Raw genomic sequence first — 21,226 nt, forward strand, 5'->3', positions numbered from 1 at the left:
CTGACACTGACAACTCATTTTTTAATTGTTTTGTCTATTTCTAATTATAAGGATTATAAGTATAAATAGAAAAGTGGATAATTTTTCCAATTCAGGACATTTATGTTATAATGTAGTTTTAATAATAATTCCATAACAAAAATTGAGGAATTCTTATCAGGTATAAATGTTTTGATTGATGATTCATTTTATTTGAGAAATAGGAGTCAATGTGGAAATCTTAGGAAATTTAACTATCTCTTTATATCTGATTGCATTTATCGTACATGCAATACGATCAGTTCCAGTAATAATAAAGTGTCTATGTGAATTTGGACGAATGCCAAAAATATCCTTAAAATGAGCTATGTGCCAAGAATGTGACAGCATTTGAAAAGTATTTTCCTTCAAATCATTTCTAGTCTAATGAAATGTATCCTTAATGCGTTCTCCTTTTTAGGTTTCAAAACTGTGATATAAAAATTATCTATATTCCCTATAAAAATTAATGTAGTTTAAGCATAAATAGAAACACTGGGTTGATGGGAAAAATATGGCTTCTGAACCTATAGTTGTTCAAGCTATTTTCTCATTCAAAGGAACCAACAATGATGAAGTGAGTAGATGTGAAAATATGTAAATCGCAAAAAAAGTTGTGATGGGATCCATCAAAGTAGTTCACATTCAATCTTCCTTTTTAGCTTTGCTTCAAGAAGGGAGATATTATTACAGTTACTCAAAAAGACGAAGGATGGTGGGAAGGGACATTAAATGGTCAAACTGGTTGGTTCCCTAGTAATTATGTTGAATGTACCGGTAAGTTTCCAAAAAATCTAGTATTTCTAAAAATGATTGGGATCCCCAATTTATTATCCTTTGAATTCAACAGATGCTCCCAAACCTAAACCACACAATAATCAGTATAAAAGTGTTGTCTTGAGGGATTTAATAGATTCAGAAAAGGCTCATGTAACAGAATTGGAAGGACTTGTAACAAATTTTTTACAACCACTTGAGAAAAGTTCATTGTAAGTATCCTCCATAATAAAATTAATACCATATAAATAATTGTTTATTTTAATAGATTATCGGGAGATGAGTATAAGCAGTTAACTAGTAACATCAATGAGGTATTAGAAACTCATCAGATGCTCTTGAATTTATTGGAAAAGGAAGAATCAAAACCTGGGAATGATCAAAAAGTTGGGAAACTCTTTCTCAATTTCGCACCAAAAATTAAAAATGTTCATCAGACTTATTGCTCTTTACATCCAAGAGCTGTTTGTATACTTGATAAGTATAAGTGAGTGTAATTTTGATACAATTTTATACATATTTATTTTCAATAACAAGCTTCAATATTTTCAATTTGTATTGAAATTTGCAAACAATAGTCAATATATAAAATATTCGGGGAATTAATAGATAACCATGTAAAATTATTAGTATATTGTATCTTCTCAGAATGTTTTTTTTCTCTTTAATACATTTCTATTCTGTTTTATCAATTGATAAGATTTATTTTTAGAGAAGAGCTGACAAAGTATATGGAATCTAAGGGAGCCACAAGCCCAGGCGTTCTTGTTCTAACAACGATGTTGAGTAAACCATTCAGACGATTGGAAAAGTATGCTGGAATGTTGCAAGAACTGGAGAGACATATTGAAGAATTTCATTCTGACAGAGGAGATACCCAAAGATCAGTTGCAATCTTCAAAGATATTGCGGTAGGTGATCCTTCAATCAACATTCTCTAGTACTATTAATGAATTCTTGAAACTTCCAGTCTACATGTGCTGCCACTCGAAGACAAAAAGAACTGGAATTACAAGTATTAACAGGACCCATTCGGAATTGGGAGGGTCCGAGTTTATTATCTTTTGGTGAAATCATTTATATGGGGTCTGTTGCTGTAGGACCCCAACACAACGATAAGTATTTTGTTCTGTTTCCTTCCTGCCTCTTGATACTTTCTGTCAGTCACAGGTTGAGCGCTTTCATCTATGAGGTGAGTAATAATTTGTGAAATATCGAATTAATTTTCAATTGCAAGTATCACAAAACATTTTGATGTTTTAATTGTCATAATCAATGATTTCTGTGCTCAATTTCGGCAAGTTTTCAGGACAACCATAGAATCAAAACTAAAATCAGAGAGCTTGTGAATTCTACTCTCTGATATAGCTTCAATTATAATTTAGTATAACTATTAATTTTTCAGGGAAAACTGCCTCTATCTGGTCTATCTGTGACGAGACTGCCAGATAGTGATCAGTACAAGAATGCTTTCGAAATAAGTACCAGTATGACTGAAAAAAAGATTGCTGTTTGTCAAAGTAAGGACGAAGCAAACTATTGGGTGGACCTACTCAAGAAACAACTGCCAAAAAATTCTGCTACTAGTGACCTCAACCAAAAAGCATCACCTTCTCAGGCTCATTTTGTTCCACAACCTCCACCTCATGTAAGTATTATCTCATTTGAAAAAATAGGGGCAAAAAACTTTTCTCGTAACCTCGCCTTGTCTTAAATATTCATATATATTAATTTGTTGAAATTTGTTTTCATTTATTCAAATTCCTATTTTAACGGCAACTTTTGTTCAAATAGCTGAATCTACGTGGGTATTGCAACCGTTCGTCTGTTGTGAATTTTAGACCCAAAATAGACTACCAACTTATACTACCTCCTGAAGAGTACCCCTCAGCAGCTCCCTTCGCCTCTTTGACTCGTTATTTTCGAAAACTGGTGAAAGAAAAACTGATAAACAGAAATCTTTTGAAAAAACTGTTGTATCCTGAATACCTGAACAAATTCAATTTGAACTTAGTGAAAATTCGACACCACCGTACAGAATGTGTTATATTTACCAAAGATGTCCACTTTAGAGACAGTATTATAAATTGTGATAGTGACAATAACTCCAGTAGTGAAAGTGATAATATTAGAAGTAAAAGAAATAGAAGAGTTAAGAAGTCCCTTACAAAATCATCATCAGAAGATGACAGTTCAGACGGTAGTTCCAGTAACCCTTTTGGCTATATCCGTTATTATAATCCACAAACAGGTTCTACAGCCAACTCTGAAACTCGATATGAGAGTTTTGTGGATTATGGGGAACCTGCCACAGAACCTAAAATGGTTGAAGAAACAGATAAAAAACAAAGTATTGTTCTGACTTCAGTAGCTAAAATCCGATTGAATAAACAAGATTCTGAGAATTCTGATGCGAGCTCCATGTATACTTCCAAAGGGACAGCTTTCCATGATCTCACAAATTTAAAAGCCAGCTTAGAGATTGCTAATGATTTCAAAGCGCCACCTGTGTATTTTCCTTCAACTAGGCAGAGTTGTCCTACAAAAATGGTGGGGAATAAGTTCAATCAGTGCAGTCTGACTTATCTTCCAATTCCTTCATACAGCAATAGTGACAACAATCTAACTTATCCTGGAAATAACAATAATGATGAAAGAATATCAGAAGCTTCTAGCACAACCACACATTCCTCAAGTTTGGAGCTCCCTGTGAATACTATACCTTTACCAGATCCAATGGTAGCAGAACTTTTATATAATTTTGACCCAGATGATATCCCGGTAGAGAAAAGAAATAGTTTACGAAGAAGTCAAAGTAATCACAATATAAGCGTCACAAAAACATTAGTAGCACCACCTTCAATGTTTCAAAATGAGATGGAATTGGAACCAAGGGAAACGGCAACATCCCTAAGTCTCCCAATGAAAAACATAGGTTTCAAAACGCATAGTATTAATTCTGATAAACCTAAACGAAGATCTAGCGTTCAGATAAATCCAACTTCAAGCAATTATGAGTCCAAGGAAAAAGTGAGGAGATGTATAAGCACCCAATTCCTTCAAATGTCGAACAAGTTTAGAACTTCCAAGACAAGTTCAACAGGACCGGGATCCCTGTGTGAATTTTGCATAGACAATCTTCATAGTCCACGATCTTCAGATTCTGGAATGGCTAGAAGTTTTACGATGTTATCGCCTGATCTATCAAACGATTTGCCAACTTGCTCAAAGGATGGACTTTGCAGTTCTGAAATGCATAACCTGTTCCAGAAGTACAGCGATTTCTCTATGTTGAATTCTGATTCAAGGAATGCGATGTCTCCTACCGAGTTTGATGCTTCAGATTTTGAACTGCAATGTCCTTGTATGTCACCGTTTGGTTCTACGCCTAGAACTTCTTGCCAGACTTCTATCTCAGAAAATATAGCTACTGGATCGCATGATAGCCTGAGGAAATCCGTTACAACTAGTATCAATTTATGTACAGATGGATCTCCGTCTAGAATTCATTCCAATAGTGTTCAAGTTTATCCCGGTAGTAATCGGGAAAGTTGTTCTTCGAAACGCGATTCGATGAGTGTCAAATCTAGATCTACTGGTAATCTTCTGGACCCGGAAGCTGAGTTGGCGAATGTGGAGTTGAGTGAGGATGGTACTCCGATGCTGTACTCCTCTGGTCTTTATGCTCATTGGTGGTTAAAGGCAAAGATACCTGCTGAAGTTGTTAAGGGCATTTATATGGACACTAGATCGCCAACTACAGGCAAGGGCGTTTGTTGTGTGCTATGCTTTTTCGTTTAATTTGAGAAGTGCTAACAGATCTTAATAAGATGCTTTGTGGCCCTTGCCTGTTTAACCTTGAAATTGTGATTATAGTTGAAGCAGTGATTGGGACTTAATAAAATAACTAAAACAATATGATACTAATATTCTCAGCATTTATTACGTCAAAGACTTGCATTCTCCTAGTTACCTTTTAGGTTTACCATTCAGAATTATATTGCTTCAATTTTTCATATTAAACAAACGGAACTGGAGTTTTGAATGTTCACGATTTGTTTTTTGATGAAAAATTGAAAAAATCCGTCATCTGTTGTTCTGGGCTATTTTAGAAAACATAAGATCTGTTTGAATGTATATGTTTACATGGAACCATTTCCTGTGCTTCAAAAACTTCAACTTCGCTGTAGCTATAAAATTTATTGGTTTAGTATGACGTAATGTTAACTGAGAAGGCACTCATTTAGGAATCATAAAGTTGTAACTTCAATCCTTGCATTCGAGATATTTATTCTTTTTTTACGACACTTCAGTTTATGACTGATGTCATCGTCAAATGTTTATCAAGTATTTTTAGAGTATAAATCACTCTCAATTTGCACCTTTTTTTCTATACAGTAAGTAAAGCCGAATTTTTGAGAGCTATATATAGTCAAAAAGATAATATTCCAATTTAAATAAGTGTTTACAAAACAATTTTTGAGTTTAGTTACATGTATCGGACACATGTTGTACAAGGTGACCCACAGGAACCTGGAGTTTTTTAAATTTATGTTACCCTGCTATTTTTTTTCAAAAATGAATTTATTTGCATTGCAATGAAGGTCTTACATGCCACCCGTGATAAGTATGAAAAATAATATCAGATAGGTGAAGGCCATTCATTCAAACACAAGTTTTAAACCTGTGAGAATACATGCTGAATTTTAAGTGTCTTACACACTCTATATCGTCCACTGTTCTATTGTTACTGAAATGGCATACCAAAGGAAAGGATTCTGCCTTTTCTTCCATTTGTTGACTACTCTGCCTGTACTATCCTTTCCATAAACTTCAGGTTACTGTTGAAAATACCGTACTATACATGTTTTGAAATAATTTCAAGTGAAACAACCAAATTGTTATTGTTATAGATGTCTCCACTAGTAGCAGCATCAAGCATCTCAACTCGCCAAACAGGAAAAACAAACAATAGACACACACCAACACCTCCTCCCCATGGTAATGTAAGCAGTAATCGATGTTGGTCAGCCTGTTGTCTAAGACCTTCTCCACCTTTACGTCTCTGTTTAACAAGGGGAAGCACAGTGAACGGACTCTATAATAGATCGCACAATAAACATTTCTCTTTCAACGAAGACAGTCTTATACTGGACGTGATAAATGCATATTGTATGGTGAAACCCAGAAACACTGTTAATTCGGGTAAGTTTGAAACACTTGATTTCATATTTTCTTGTCTCTCTGGAAAAGGATGGATCTTTGAGAGATTGTTGAACTTTTGGTTCGAAGATTTCGGCATGAAAAATGAAAACCCAGTAATAATGAATTCATTATAGCAATTTTTTGTATATGTCTTAGGTTAGTAATTGATCAAAATAAGAGAATAACACGACCGTTGGCAAAAATATAGGGTTGACAATATGTTAGGCCTCCACAACATTGTATACTCCTGGGCATACACCTAATGGATATGGTCCGTATATCGCCGAGAATTTCAGAGCGGTTACTAGTGGTTTTCAATATTTGAGGTATCCTGCTTCGTATTTGCGGACACTTGACACTTGTCAATTAAATTTTTCATTGACAGAATTTTGGAGGTTATAAATGGTTGATCTCTTTTAATTTCTAAATAACTAAGAGTTATTAATGGCTCTGAAAAGTATTTGTTTCATAATTAAAATTATAAAGTTTTTCAGTGTTAGATGTCATGGAAAATGTTTATAAACAATAATCTGAAAATTAAAATGACAACTGCCAACCGGAGTGGGCGTGGTTACCGAACCTAACCAGAATAAAAGTTGCTCTGGTGACAGATAACGCACCGAAGTTTGAGGAAATAGTCACTGGTTTTTGATGAATTTGACATATACGGACCACCAACTTACTAACCATAGTAACCAAGGTGATATTCGGACCATACCCAATGTATGCCCTGTATTAACCTAACCCTAAGAGACCTGTAAACAAATATTTGTGTTATATATTCCTTATTACTGGGTTTTCTTTTTTCTATCTCACTTAGTATATTTGTATTAATTTTTAAAGCTTCAGCAGTTGACTTCTATCCTTTTCATGTAAACTGTCAATATTCCTAAACTATCTTCTGTTTCATCATGTTTGTGTCGTGATCCTCGATTTGCAGTGGACCTTTTGACTGGTGGTAACGTACAAATGCATGATAAACTTGCACGCGCAAACAGGACCAGCCTAAACCTAGGCCGATCCTCGTCTTCGACGCAAATAACTCACCAGCCTTTGCAGCCGCGTAACTACAGGCCCCACGCCCCTAGGGCCACCACTTGGTGCTGCGGCTCTTTTGTAGTTAGGCAGTTGCGAAAAACCCAACATTTGGAATGAGCCACTCAGTAATATTTGTTCTCTTGTGGGTCCACTAGTTTCATTTTCAAATTTATTTTGTTTTCAATGGATTATCTTTATCATTTGGGTTGATAAATCTACAGTTTTGATTTGGAGTTGTCACCCCAAAATTTCCAATTAGGCAGCTAAGAATTAGAAGTTTTCAGATTTTCGCAGCTAGTTTTGGTTGAAGACTTTTCTCTGCAGTCGTTTTCTCATATCGAAATTATTTTTATGATCTATCTTTTTCTTTTACACGAGAACAAATATTTGACGAGAATTATCTGTGTCAATTGTTTTGAATGGTCAAAGATGATATCCAATATTCATAGTTGTTTTACTTACCATGGTGTGCTTGATTTGTGCCTTACCTAGTTAGATGTTTGTAATTTATCTATTTTTATATAACTATTTCTGAAGTATGTAAAAGTTTTTATGTATATAAATATATAATTATTATCATTTTTGATGCACAGGCTGTTTTATTCCTTTTAGCCTGATTGTACCTTCCCTTGCTATTTTTGTTGTGCTTTAACTTTTTTGTTTTTATACTAACATATCTAATTCAACATTTGCAGTAAATCTCCTGAATGGAACAAAATTGGATCCAAACAGGACTCTGATAGAGTCCATTCAACAGCTTCAAAGCAAAGTGAATATCCTAGAATGCAATGTAGCGACTTTATCACTGCAATTACAAGACGAACGAAGTGCAAGATGCAATCTTCAAACAGTTGTGAAGAATTTTCTCCATCCTAATACCAAAGACTGCGAATTAGGTACAATTGACTCAAAGTAATGAATAGATGTAAGAATAAATGAGAATTAATTATCAGTATGAATAATAATATATATTTTTTTATCCTATTTGATGTTTTATTTCTCCAAAAACCAGACAAGTTTCACTGCAAATATTACGCAATTTTTTTGAATCAGGTCCTCTATATGTTGGCTTTAAAATTAATTTTTGTACCTAACTTAATACTCCGCTCATTAACTGAATCAAAATTTTCTTCATCAAAGGTTTATTGTTGGAAATTATAAATCAAACCTTTATTTTGTAGAAAAAGAATGTGTGAAATGATAGGCTGTAATGCAGTAAAAATGAGGCTTTATTTAAGTCAACAAAAATGATCTATTACCTCTAATAAACTTAAGAATAAGATCAAGATTACCTAAAACAAATAATATAATATTGCTAGTGGAATATTTGTGCCATTTACTTAAAATAAATGAGTGCTTTAGGTGATTCTATTTCATCAGATGACAAAGCATCTGCACCAAATTAAATAGATATAAATAATTATGCAAATTTAAAAATAACACCATTGCTAATACTTATATCCTTATTTACAATGCTCTCAACTTCTTGAAAAATAATATTTACGAAAAAATATTGTGTATATTGGTGTTGAAAATTTTATTTCATGAGTCTTTACATGGAATATTCTCAGTACTTTTTAAATAGTCCTACCTTTAAGTGCTTAAGTCATTCGGATGTTGAACATCACAAATCTAACAATTACAATTGACAAAATCAGCAAAATATTGACAGGGTTTAGGTGAAAAACTTTTCATTATATAAAAAAAGAAATGATTTCAAGTAGTAAAATATATTTTTAAACAGCAGATTATGAAATAAACTGAGCATCTGAAGATAGATATTTAAATTATCTTGCATTCAAATTGAACAAATTGCTTACCTAGCAGTATAAAACAAATTAATAGTGTATTAGAGTGGGGACCAATTTTTGGAAAATAATAGACTATTTTTATTCAATGACTAATGAATCAACCTCATTACCCTAATGGTATTTGGAACTTTGGGGAATAAATTAAAATATCACAGTTACACGAATAAAATTTCAAACAATAAGTACGAGACTGAAAATTAAGTCTTTTTATATCCCAACATCAAACTCTGCTTTTTCATATAACTCCCATACATTTGCCGAGCTTGATTAAGGACTGAAATAACATTGTGTCGCCTAATCATCTTATCAAAATGCATAGCCATTTCGTTGTAATCCATACCTTTCTCTATAATGTGATCCCTATGTTGCAACAAAACAGTAGTACATAAAAACATCAAAAATGGATTTCCACCTCCAAACTCATCGGGAGGTGGAAGAAATGCACTTCTCACATTTTCTGTAACTTCCTCGCAGGAATTGGTCATATCTACACCGTTCATTTTTATTGTATTGTCAATGCTCATATTCTGCAAGGGTTCTTCGGGAGAAGCTTCTATGCTAGGTTCAATTGGTACAGATTGTATTTCGGCAAAATTGTTAGACGTTTGAGTATAGTTTATGATTCTGATAGGGGTCACTGTTTTTGAAGCCGATACTTCATTGACTATAGTCGGTAATTCTGAATTTAAATCTAATGATGATTGGAGGTTTTCACAGGGGAGCAGTTTATGCGAGCTGGGACTAGATTGATGCAAAGGGTTCTCCCAAATGAAGACGTCATCACACCTTTTATTTTCAAGAATTTCTTCTGCTTTTTCTAATTCAATATCTTTAACGGCATTCGTGATATGATTAATTTCATCGTTTTCTCTTTCAGTTTGACAATCGTTGGTGCACTCACTAGGCGAAGAATCTATCAAACGATCATTAAAATGTTCTCCGAAAACTCTCCGATCCAAGTTATCCATCTCTAACCTCAATTCCCTAGTAACAGATGTAGTGAGTGGAAAATATTCGTCAGGACTATAATCTTCGAAAGTATCATCTCCACTGCAAGATGTAGTCGACATACATCTTGATTTTGAAAAATTCGATGAGTTTTGTGATGTATCTGAATCATCAAGACTGGACTTGGTGAGAGTAATTTTCGGGTTATCAACACAGGTTTCAGTACTGAATTTTAAAATTTTATCTGATATTTTATTCTTATTAACAGATGCTAAATGCAAAAATTCATTGAAATTTTTTATTAATTTAGGAGGTTTATTTTCCGTTTCTTCCTTTATATCGGTCGATTCTAATTGATCTAAAGAAGAGAATAGTTTGGATGAAGCAATTTTAGCCTTGAGTTCTTTGAAATGATTACCTCCTTTCTTTTTATTTTTATTGAGGTTAGTCATACTGGAAGACAAACTGGAACTGCGTGTCTTAGTTTTACAGGTGTTTATATGGTTATTCAATATTACAGCCGAATCAGATTTCTGTTCCAAGGGTGACACAGATCTAGCCCTAGGTTCAGGTTTGGATAGGTGTTTAGGTTGTTCGCAACCTATTTCATTTGAGCCTTCTAATACTGGGGAGGTTTCGCTAGGATTAGGAGTTTTTGGTGATTTCACTGCTCGTGATCTCTTTGGGGAATTTTCCTTATTTTTAATGTATAAAGCAGCATCATCTAAACTTTGTTGCTTTGGTTTAATTTCGCTGAGATTCCTAGATTTCGTTAACATCTCATCTAAGCTTTGATTCAATCGTTTCACTTTGTCCAGTTTCCGTTTGTTTTTGAAACTGTTCAACGACATAGAAGAACTGCGTCGTCTTATAGCACAAACTTTGGAATAAGCATTTTCACGCGGCGTTTTCACCAAAGGACTCATAGGAGGTGTACTCAAAGGCGTCAGTTGAAACTTAACGTCAAACAATTTCAATTCAACGGCAGGAGGATCGGCTGGAAGAGAACTCCATAATACTTCCAGCATACGCAATGAATCCTCGAAGGCAAACTCTCTCTTCATTTCCAATAGAAGCCATCGGTAACAGAACAATAAATCATCAGCCTGCAAATTCAATTGATATTTCATTTATTCCAGACCTACTGTATTTATAAGAAAAGCCACAACCTTCTCCTTAAAAAGACCCAAAAGTGCTATCAACAAATTTGAAAATTGGCACGCACACTGTATCAAAGGAGCTTCTTTGAGGGTCATTTTATCAACATATTAAAAAATAACACCTAACTCAATGTTGAAGACTTCCACAACCAGATTGTTCAATAGAACTGGAAAATTTCAGCCTTTGTAGCATTAGTCTGATCAGTCTTTCATCCCCTCCCACTCAAGTGGAGAAAGTTTAGGCATCTGGACACAATTAACATTTAGATCTCTATAGTAAGGTGAAAAACCGAGTGGGAATATTCCAATTGCTGAATAATATCCAATACTCTAGGTCTTTGTTTGAATACTGATTGGTCACTTTCAAGAAACAGTTCTAGTTTCTTGTGTATTAAAAAATAATTTGGGATTCTTTGTGCTACAACTCAAAAATATTTGTGTTTTGAATTTAAATATTCACAGAAGTCTTGATTCATACAGTATTCTAGCTCATTTAGCTATAATGTTCTATGCAGCATCATGGAAATTTATTGAATTATTATTATTGACTCATAATGAAAAAGTAAGAGCGAGTTTTCTTTAATAAAATATGAATATATGAATTTCATCTAGTTCTTCATGAAGAAGGATGTACAATTACTTACCTGATGCATTTTGAGGTAGTTATAAAATTCTGAATCATAATACATGATAGCTTCAGATAGATGTGTGAATTTTTGAGTCATTGCTATACCATCTATCATGAAATTTGTAGAAAGTCTTTCCATAAGAGCACAGAAACAAATATAGGCATGAGCTTCATCGTTCATTGTCACTAATAGAGGTGATGCAAGATCGCTCATACCCTGACAATAGCTTACTTTTGGATGATTCAGAGCATATCTGAAAGTCAATCCAATAATGAAAGATCTCAAGTTTCTATTGCAAAAAAAAAATTCAGTCAACAATTGATAAGCCTTACGTAGTGAGGATATTAAAGAGTGATGCAATATTCTGATTGTCATCATTTCCAGCATAAAATTCATGATGCCTATCAGTTCTTAGCACATCTTTTTTCACCATCCCTGTAGTATAAGCTAGTTCACCATCTACTGATCCTTGAGCTATTGCAGTTTTCCAGAGTTCCCTCAAAGAATAATACTCTAAAGCTTTTTTCTTTATATAATCCATTCTTTCTTTGCCAGTCATTCCTTTTGGATAAACGTTCAAAAGGTGCTTCCAAACGACTTTTCTACAAATAGAGTGCAAAACCATTACTTATCCTGAAATACATTCACAAAATATTTGGAAAGACCTATGAAATAAAGAAAATCATACCAGAAAGTTGTTATCATCCACTAAAATTTATAGAAAGAATACTTTTTTGAATAATTATGGCAATAGCCAAAACTATGGAAATAGAAGCAGTATTGGTATTGCAATATTCAATTATAGAATAGGCATCATCATCAAATTTTCCAAACCTACCTTAGACTAGGTTCAATGCCCCCAAAATAAATGCAAGATCTTAACTCCTTGGCATTTATTATTTGTCCAACTGGATCGAGAAACCTACGAAATTCTGCATCAGACAATGGTGCTTTTGGTACATACTGTAGAGTAGTGTTATTGCCAACATCTTCCCCAAAATTGAAAGCACGTTGCATCATATTAATGGTTTTCCCAACCTTGAATTGAAGTTGTTCAATTAATGGATTATTCAAAAAAACTTATCAATTCAAACCTGGTTGAAAATTCCATGAAGCCTAGGTTGCTGCTTGGTTTCTTGCAGGGGTACCAAGGGTTTTATTCGATTTTGAGCTATAATTGGCTGTCTGATCTCGAAATCATCAGAACATTCCTCAAAGGGCTTCAAATCAACTCGAAGACATAAACAAGGTTCATTTTTAGTCACTAAGGATATGTTTTGAGCCCTATGGAATGAAAAAGTTAGGTTATGTTTTGTATCATTTATTCATTGCTTTACTTAAAATCAATAATTTAACTTTAAAATACACTCACTTCAAGAATGCCGCATCTAAGTCCCAATCTGACACTAATGGAAGATAAATTCCATTATCAAATCCGTCATCTATGCGGCAACATATTGCAAAATCTCCCTTTAAATCAAAAGCTTTAGCAAGAATACTCTGAAGAACTTCGAATGATGTAATTTGGGGGTCCACACTGAATTTTCTGAATTCTGCTGGAAGGGAACCCTCGCATTTCTGTAAAAAAATCAAAATGTTCGGAAACTTCTAAGGAAAACAAATGAAAACTCTCACTTTAACTTTAACTCTGATTGCTTCGCGACTAAAGCCAAACATTTCGGGATCAATAAGGATATCTGTAGATCATTGAATACAGTAGTATTCAAAAAATGGAAAGGGGATACTTTCGTCTAAATTTAACCATACTTCAATTTTCCAATGTTTAGATGTACGTACTATGTATTCTTTTCAAGAATTGACACGACGTAAATTGACAATATCTCAAATTTGACAACTACTTTGACATATCGATAAGACAACCGAAAGTTCACAGCTGATGCGCACAGATTGGTAAATTCCACCACAGAGATCTAATATTTGAATTATGCTCAGAGCTTAGAACATTTATAACAGAAGAGTTACAGCCACAGATTACGGATAACATCCGTAATCTGTGGTTACAGCATAGACAAATAAGGATCCTTCATTTCTCTATGAGTTACAGTTACAGGTTAGTTGGTTGGTTTGTTGTTGTTGGTTAGTTTAGTACACAATCAAAAATCGGGCTGTTTAAATAATATAAGATATATGGTGATCGAGAAGTGAAATATCTGGAAATTGAAGTAGCTACAACGATACATTGATTTTATTGGCCATTTTTTCTTAATAACCGCTGTGTATCAGTATTATTTTAGAAAAAACAATTACCTTCTATTAACGTGCTTGGCTTTTACAAAACGATTTGAAAAAATGGATGATGAATCGGAAACTTACAAATTGTGGAGAATTCGTAAAACAGTAATGCAGCTATGTCATGACAGAGGATATCTTGTTACTCAAGATGAATTGGACCAGACACTTGAACAGTTTAAAGAACAATTCGGAGATAAACCAAGTGAGAAGAGACCATCAAGAGGAGATCTTATTGTCTTGGTAGCCCATAATGATGATCCAACCGATCAAATGTTTGTTTTTTTTCCTGATGAACCAAAAATTGGTATCAAAACTATCAAAACTTATTGTCAACGTATGCAAGATGAAAATATACATAGAGCCATCATTGTTGTTCAACAAGGAATGACCCCTTCAGCTAAGCAGTCATTGGTAGATATGGCGCCAAAGTATATATTAGAGCAATTTTTAGAATCCGAGTTATTGATTAATATCACTGAGCATGAGTTGGTTCCAGAACATGTAGTGATGACACCTGAAGAAAAACAAGAACTATTGGCCAGGTATAAACTGAAAGAAAACATGCTGATGAGAATTCAGGCAGGTGATCCTGTTGCTAGATACTTTGGATTGAAAAGAGGACAGGTTGTGAAAATTATTAGGTCCTCAGCCACTGCTGGTCGATATATCTCTTATAGACTTGTTTGTTGATTGCTTCAATGATGGATTATTCTTATAATTTGAATAAAATCATGTAATTATTTTCATAATAGAGTAGAGAAAAGTTATTGACAGTTTATCCGAATAATTTTTGTTGTAATTATTTTCGTCGCCCTTACCTAGTCATAATTCAGTTTCAACTGTTATTTCGATGGTTGTTTCAATTTTCAGAGGTGAGATGTAACAAAAATTGAGTACAATAAAATGAGAACAGTAAAAATCTTTGATTTACTTTGTAATCATAACTACCACTTAATGAATTCTTTATTTGTTCATGTAGCGATCTCAATTAGTGGTGTACGATACATGGTGCAAATTGATTGCAATAGGATCAGAAATTAAATCTGTCTTTATTGGTTAATTCACATCTTGAATGGATTTGAATGAAATAAATGTAAGGAGACGACATGGTGAAAGATATTATCCTAGATTTTTGTTAGAAGATATTATGATAGGTGCCCTATACTGAGTTGCCTTTGGTGTCCTCTGCAATATAATTGTAGCGAGTGTTATCTTGAACTGCTCTGAATTTTTTATTCTTGTTTGTTGCTGCAAGTAGTTCTAACAGCCCTTATTTCTATAATTATCCAATTTTAATGAAATCCTTGCTGACCTATAGATAGTTCCATACGAATTGCAGCTTCTTCGGATATAGTATTTTCTTGAGTGGCGCTTATGCCCTAATCCAAATTAAACGGAAGTATCCTGTTTTCATTTAAATAATCAACAAAAGTATATAAAATTGAAAGTAACTTTCAAGAATTCCGTCTTGAACCATAATTATGCTCCCAAATATCTTGGAGTTAAACTTGATTCTTCTTTGAATTTCAAGGTTCACTTGGAAAACTTACGTTTGAAATGGAAGTCGAGGAATAATATCCTCCAAAAATTAGCAGGATCTTCATGAGGTGCTGATGCCAGCACTCTTCGTACGGCAGCCTTGGTTTTTTCTGCTGCTGAATACTGTTGTTCTGTTTGGTTCAATAGTGCTCATGTTCATCAAATTGATGCACAGCTTAACGTTTCTATGAGAATTATTAGTGGAACTATTAGCCTTTATTAACCTTTACATTGGTTACCGGTGCTATCACATATAGTTCCGCCTCATATTCATAGACAGGTTGCAGTCAAGAAAACTTGGGATATATTTCATTTCTACCCGAACTTATTTCCAATTGTATCTTACCTCCCAGAATCTAGAACTGCTAGATTAAAGTCCCGCAAACCTTTATGGATTAATACCTTCCTTCAATCAAATGAAAGTGATTGTCTACACTACAGGATCTATTGATCAGTGAAACTATAGGTTACTGTGCTATAGTAACCTATTTTTTTTTATAAAAAAATCAAAGATTTCACCTAAGTTTTTAAATTTTATTCAGTTAATTATAATTCAAACCAAGTGTACTTTTTCAACAACAGTATACGCTATCCAGAACAGCTCCATCATGTTTCCGTTTCCAGACTAAACTGCTAAATTTCGCCTCTTGATATGTATTTTTCTTTTCTTCAATAAAGGCAATTTATTATTATCCCCGACTTTTGCCTATACGCGTAGGATTTCTCCTCGCTGTCGGCTTCTCACTCCTCGCTAAGAAGAACATTCACTCAATCCCAGATATTCAAAATATCAGAAGGGTAAAGCTCGGTCGTGTCCGGTCCTTGTGGTCCCCCTGGTTCTCGTCGAACTTCTGGTCCTCTTACACGTGATCCTTGGACCTGTCCTTCGCTTCCTAGGAATTTTCTCACCGTCCTTGCAGTACCTAAAAGAACAGCTTTTTGCATTATATTACATATATTATTATTATTATTATTATATCCTCGGAAAACTCCATGCACGTACTCATTTTTCTCGAGGTAAGTTGGACCTTTCTTCAATTCTCATCTGGACTTCTTTCGTAGTGATTGGAACGGACTCTTTTCAAACTATCCACAGCCTCATTGTGCCAGGACAATAGCATCAACCTAGCGCGCGCAATAGTATAAGGGCACATTGTTCGTCTATATAAAATAACAAATCAAAGATTTACGCTAGGTGCTTAAATTCTATTCAGTCATATTTTGTTTTGTCGGTATTTCATTGAATTGGTCGTTATTTGGTGGAAAGGAGGATGAATCAGTTGTCTATAAATCAGTATCAGTTGTCATAAAGTGATTTCCAAAAGGTATACATACCTGTGTAGGACAAACAGTGAGATCTTTTCAAGTGATATGTAAACAAATCACCTCTGTTGAAAATTTTCTAAAAATTATTTATTGCTGTAATTGTTTTACCAGTTCTTCAGGTTGATTTTAAATTTAGACAGATGTAGAATCAACCTGAAGTATTGAATTTCCATCAAGTAAGTACTGAATACATAAAAATATTTAGAAGAAAGATCCTTGAGTAATAAAATTACTCAAATTAGCATGAGACTTAACTGGGAAATAAGAGGGAACTAATACAAAATATTTATGAAGCGTCTCCCGAAATGAAAAACAAAATTGAGAATTTTAATTCGGAAGATCCATTTTTGATTTGTACAAGGTGGTAGCCACGTAGTGCAGTGGCGTAGCAAGGTCAAAATGGGATGCAGTGAAACTGGTTTAATTCAGAATATTCCATGACAATTTTCTTATCGAAACTCTCCTCTGCTGAAAATTTTCTAAAAATTATTTATTGCTTTAATTGTTTTACCAACTTCTTCAGGTTGATTTTAAATTTAGACAGATGTAGAATCAACCTGAAGTATTGAATTTCCATCAAGTAAGTACTGAATACATAAAAATATTTAGAAGAAAGATCCTTGAGTGATAAAATTATTTTATGTTAAATTAGCATGAGACTTAACTGGGAAATAAGAGGGAACTAATACAAAATATTTATGAAGCGTCTCCCGAAATGAAAAACAAAATTGAGAATTTTAATTCGGAAGATCCATTTTTGATTTGTACAAGGTGGTAGCCACCATAGACCTAATATAATTTGATATTAGGTCTATGGTAGCCACGTAGTGCAGTGGCGTAGCAAGGTCAAAATGGGATGCAGTGAAACTGGTTTAATTCAGAATATTCCATGACAATTTTCTTATCGAAACTCTCCTCTGCTGAAAATTTTCTAAAAATTATTTATTGCTGTAATTCGCTCAGTCCTCTTTGTTGTTAACATGTATATTCCTATCCCTATATGTTTATACGAAATATGCCCATCACTAAGTTTAGTTATTCAAAATTCAAAAAATCTGAAGAAGCTACTGTGTATAGCGAAACAATTGTTAGTATAACAAAGGAAGTGGAATAACTTGAATCATTCCGACTAAGTGTATTTTTCAACTCCAGTATTGCTTATACGCTATCCAGAACAGCTCCATTATTATCATCTCTCCATTTCCAGACATTTCCCTCGAAATTGATATCCCCGGAAAACTCCACGTATTCCTCGTGGGTAAGTTGGACCTTTCTTCACTTCTCATCTGGACTTCTTTCGTAGTGATTGGAACGGACTCTTTTCAAACTATCCCCAGCCTCATTGTGCCAGGACAATAGCACCAACCTAGCGCGCGCAATAGGATAAGGGCGCATTACGTCTATATAAGCAGTCGCTTTTCCGCAACAAAGCCAGTTTGACGCGCGCGTTTTCGACCGAGTGACGCTTTCCCAGCAGTTTTCCCGAGTTTCAGAGGGTGGAATACGACGTGCACGCGCTCTCACGAAGCCCGCAGGAAGTTTCAAAGTATGTTGCATTTCGAATTTGTGATCTTTTGTTTGTAGTACTTGTGAAAGGCATTCTTCTGAAAGTATAGTTTGGGTATACAGGAATGTTTTGGGAATTTCAATCAGGGTAGGAAATATAATGGGGTAAATGGGGTGTTAGTAATGACTTTGAGGGGAAATGAATTTTCCAGCTGATGTGACCATTTGAAGAGTTTTTCTGTCATAAAGATTAAAGGTCAAATAAAATTAAACAAAATAATTAACAATGAAATATTTCAATATTATCAACAATTGTTTTCCCAATTTCTTTAGGTTGATTTTAAATTTAGACAGATGTATAGAATCAACCTGAAGTATTGAATTTCCATCAAGTAAGTACTGAATACATAAAAATATTTAGAAGAAAGATCCTTGAGTAATAAAATAACTTTATGTTGAATTAACAAAAGACTTAACTAGAAAATAAAAGGGAACTCATACAAAATTTTTTTGCAGCGTTTTACGAAATGAAAAACAAAATTGAGAATTTTAATTCGGTAAATCCATTTTTGATTTGTACAAGGTGATAGCCACGTTGCAGTGGCGTAGCTAGGTAAACATAGGATCCAGTGTGAAATAGGCCCGTATTTGAACTGGTTTAATTCAGTTAATTCCATGACAATTTCCTTGTCGAAACCTGCGTCAAACGTTATTCGAAAACATTTTGGGGACAAGAATGTGGTTGCTTCAGCTTTCATGTGTTGTACCAGGTCAACATAGAAATCGTTTTTTTATATGCCAGTCAATCAAATTTGAAATAGAGGTACAAATGTTTTGAAATTGAATGCTGCGTTATCATTGTACCTGTATTGAATTTTTTGTATATATCTCTACACTCCCTCATTTGTATAGTTACTCCTCGCATCTTGGCATTTCTTTAACCATAGCTGCAAATATCCGAAAATTTTGTTTGAACATTCGCTCCACTATTAAGATACTGATTTCTGAATTTCAGTTGTATCAGATAATTTATTTAGCAATCAACGATAAATCTTAATTTCATATTAATATAATCCCTGAAATAATATCGACTATTGATGTATTTATCCTAAATCATACTCATACCTACATCAATATGACCCTTTATTGTTTGTAACTTCATTCATAATCATGGAGAACCTAATATTAAGAAAAGTGGAAAAATTCTTTAGTTCTCAATAATACAATAGTTACAATTCATAAAACCATAGTTACCTATAAGTATTAATGAGAATTATTTTTGATTGAAAGCATAAATTTCAATATATTTCCACAATTTCAAGAGTTGAAGGTGATGTCTTTGTTATTCACTGCCAGGAATCTTTTTGTTCTATTGGTTCTAATTTGATTCAGAACCCAATACTTTCAAGCTGCCACTTCCACTCGAAACGTCTCCCATTTCGATCTTCGTAAAGGAATTTTATTTTTTTAAAATCTTTTCCACGAATCTAATTATTGCAGGAAAATCATAAGGGCTCGCTATTTTCAACACCAAATAATAAAGTTATGAGATCGAAAAAAATTGTGTGACCAATATTAACTTTGGCCTTCATATTATGTAGAGTTTTATGACTCGGTAGGAAAAATAAAAAACTTTCATTTCGTCAACTACTTTGTTAGGCTGTATCTTGAAAGGGGGGTCGATTTCGAAAAAAAATTGTATGAACTACCAATGTTAATTTTCATCGAGGAATAATGTTGTGAAGTCCTTCGCATTTATTTACAGACACCCTGTATTATGTGGCTTTGACTGACTTAGAGTATAGTTCTTCAACTCTAATAATTTATTCCACTGTGAACTCGAAAATTTTCTTACTTCATAGACTCGGAGAAATCATTTTTATCCCATCATATTTTCAGGACAAAAAATTAATACAACCACTTCCGCAATCTCTGAATCACCATAAAGAAAAACAGGACTGTATAAATACGAATAATAGCCGGAATAAAAAGCTCATAAATACTTCCAATTTAGAGTTCCGACTTTTGGTTCATAAGCTTAAGCTGTAAGGGGTTCTCGTCCTCTGGAAAATCAATTTTTTTCGTTTATTTCCCCCCTTATTCTCTCATTTAGATTGCGCCTTTATCTGGTCCTGATTGAAGTACGCGTTCGAACCGTTCTCAACTCAATTTCTTCGGTCCCCAACGCTACATTCAGAAACCCTTCAATTCGACTTGAAGACTCCCTGTCGAAATGTCTCGCACTTACGTCTAACTGCTTATGCGAAATGGAAGCTGCGTCAAGGGGATTCCACTCAGGATTTCGAAAGGAGGAGGTGAATACTTGATTTTCACTACCTATTAACTCAATTATGAATGTGTGATTGGGAAATTATAAGATAAGTCTTCGCTCCCCTCATAGTTAAATTGAAATGAAGCAAAATTAATTTCCTCAAATTTTGATATTAGGCTGAAAAAAAAGTAACTGCGTATTAGGAAATAATGGTTGTTAACGTCTGTAATAATTAAATATTATTGATACATCACAACATAGCAGACAATTTTTAATTCCGAAAAAATTACCTCCTCGAGCGGGACTCGAACCCACAACCTACGAATTACTAGTCCAGTGCTCTATCAATTGAGCGACCGAACTAGTATCATCCTCATCTTTGAATTTATCGCAAATCTTTCTGGTCGCTTCACTTCAGACCTGTTTGTTCCTTTCAGGTAGTAAATGTTTTGTATGGAGAATTTCTTCCAAACTCGAGGCACGATAGTCTACGACTGAAGCGATCAATTGCAACGCTGACAAAGAAGCACTTGAAGTAGGTATACACTCGCATCTTTACAAAGTGTATCGTATGATCCGATGTGATGAATAACAAATGAGATATACTCAGTTTAGGAAAAAATCACGAAATACGAAATTGCTTTTTCACCAACCTAATATTCACAATAATTGTACCGCCAAAACTGTTTCGATAGATAAAAATCAAAGCTTATAGACATTTGACAGAAAATTTATGAAAAAAAA

The 21,226-nt window shown here is 34.0% G+C and overlaps 3 protein-coding genes across 4 annotated transcripts; 2 read left to right on the forward strand and 1 right to left on the reverse strand.

Annotated features, from left to right (window-relative positions):
• The first annotated feature begins 4 nt into the window (after positions 1 to 4).
• LOC123679336 lies at positions 5 to 6,000 on the forward strand. Of its 2 annotated transcripts, none has more exons than XM_045616891.1 (10): positions 5 to 160; positions 440 to 595; positions 681 to 795; positions 869 to 1,007; positions 1,064 to 1,282; positions 1,508 to 1,706; positions 1,766 to 1,987; positions 2,201 to 2,443; positions 2,590 to 4,558; positions 5,709 to 6,000. In XM_045616891.1, exons 2-10 carry the CDS (start codon positions 533 to 535, stop codon positions 5,768 to 5,770), a joined length of 3,231 nt encoding a protein of 1,076 aa, XP_045472847.1. In that variant the 5' UTR covers positions 5 to 160; positions 440 to 532; the 3' UTR covers positions 5,771 to 6,000. The 2 variants fall into 2 exon arrangements, with proteins under 2 accessions (XP_045472847.1, XP_045472848.1); XM_045616892.1 differs by lacking the exon at positions 5 to 160 and adding an exon at positions 180 to 376.
• Positions 6,001 to 8,249: 2,249 nt separating this feature from the next.
• On the reverse strand, positions 8,250 to 13,435 carry LOC123677913 (TBC1 domain family member 25). Its single transcript, XM_045614652.1, has 7 exons — positions 13,222 to 13,435; positions 12,959 to 13,164; positions 12,681 to 12,870; positions 12,425 to 12,624; positions 11,919 to 12,188; positions 11,602 to 11,839; positions 8,250 to 10,903 (listed from the first exon to the last, which is right to left on the reverse strand). The coding sequence occupies exons 1-7, from the start codon at positions 13,261 to 13,263 to the stop codon at positions 9,047 to 9,049; spliced, it is 3,003 nt and encodes a 1,000-aa protein (XP_045470608.1). The 5' UTR covers positions 13,264 to 13,435; the 3' UTR covers positions 8,250 to 9,046.
• A 199-nt stretch (positions 13,436 to 13,634) lies between these two features.
• Positions 13,635 to 14,758, forward strand: LOC123678293 (DNA-directed RNA polymerases I, II, and III subunit RPABC1). Its single transcript, XM_045615270.1, has one exon. It carries the CDS (start codon positions 13,897 to 13,899, stop codon positions 14,527 to 14,529), a length of 633 nt encoding a protein of 210 aa, XP_045471226.1. The 5' UTR covers positions 13,635 to 13,896; the 3' UTR covers positions 14,530 to 14,758.
• The last annotated feature ends 6,468 nt before the right edge of the window (positions 14,759 to 21,226 follow it).

The sequence above is a fragment of the Harmonia axyridis genome, chromosome 4 (assembly GCF_914767665.1).
Source record: "Harmonia axyridis chromosome 4, icHarAxyr1.1, whole genome shotgun sequence".
In the NCBI taxonomy this organism is placed as follows: domain Eukaryota; kingdom Metazoa; phylum Arthropoda; class Insecta; order Coleoptera; family Coccinellidae; genus Harmonia; species Harmonia axyridis.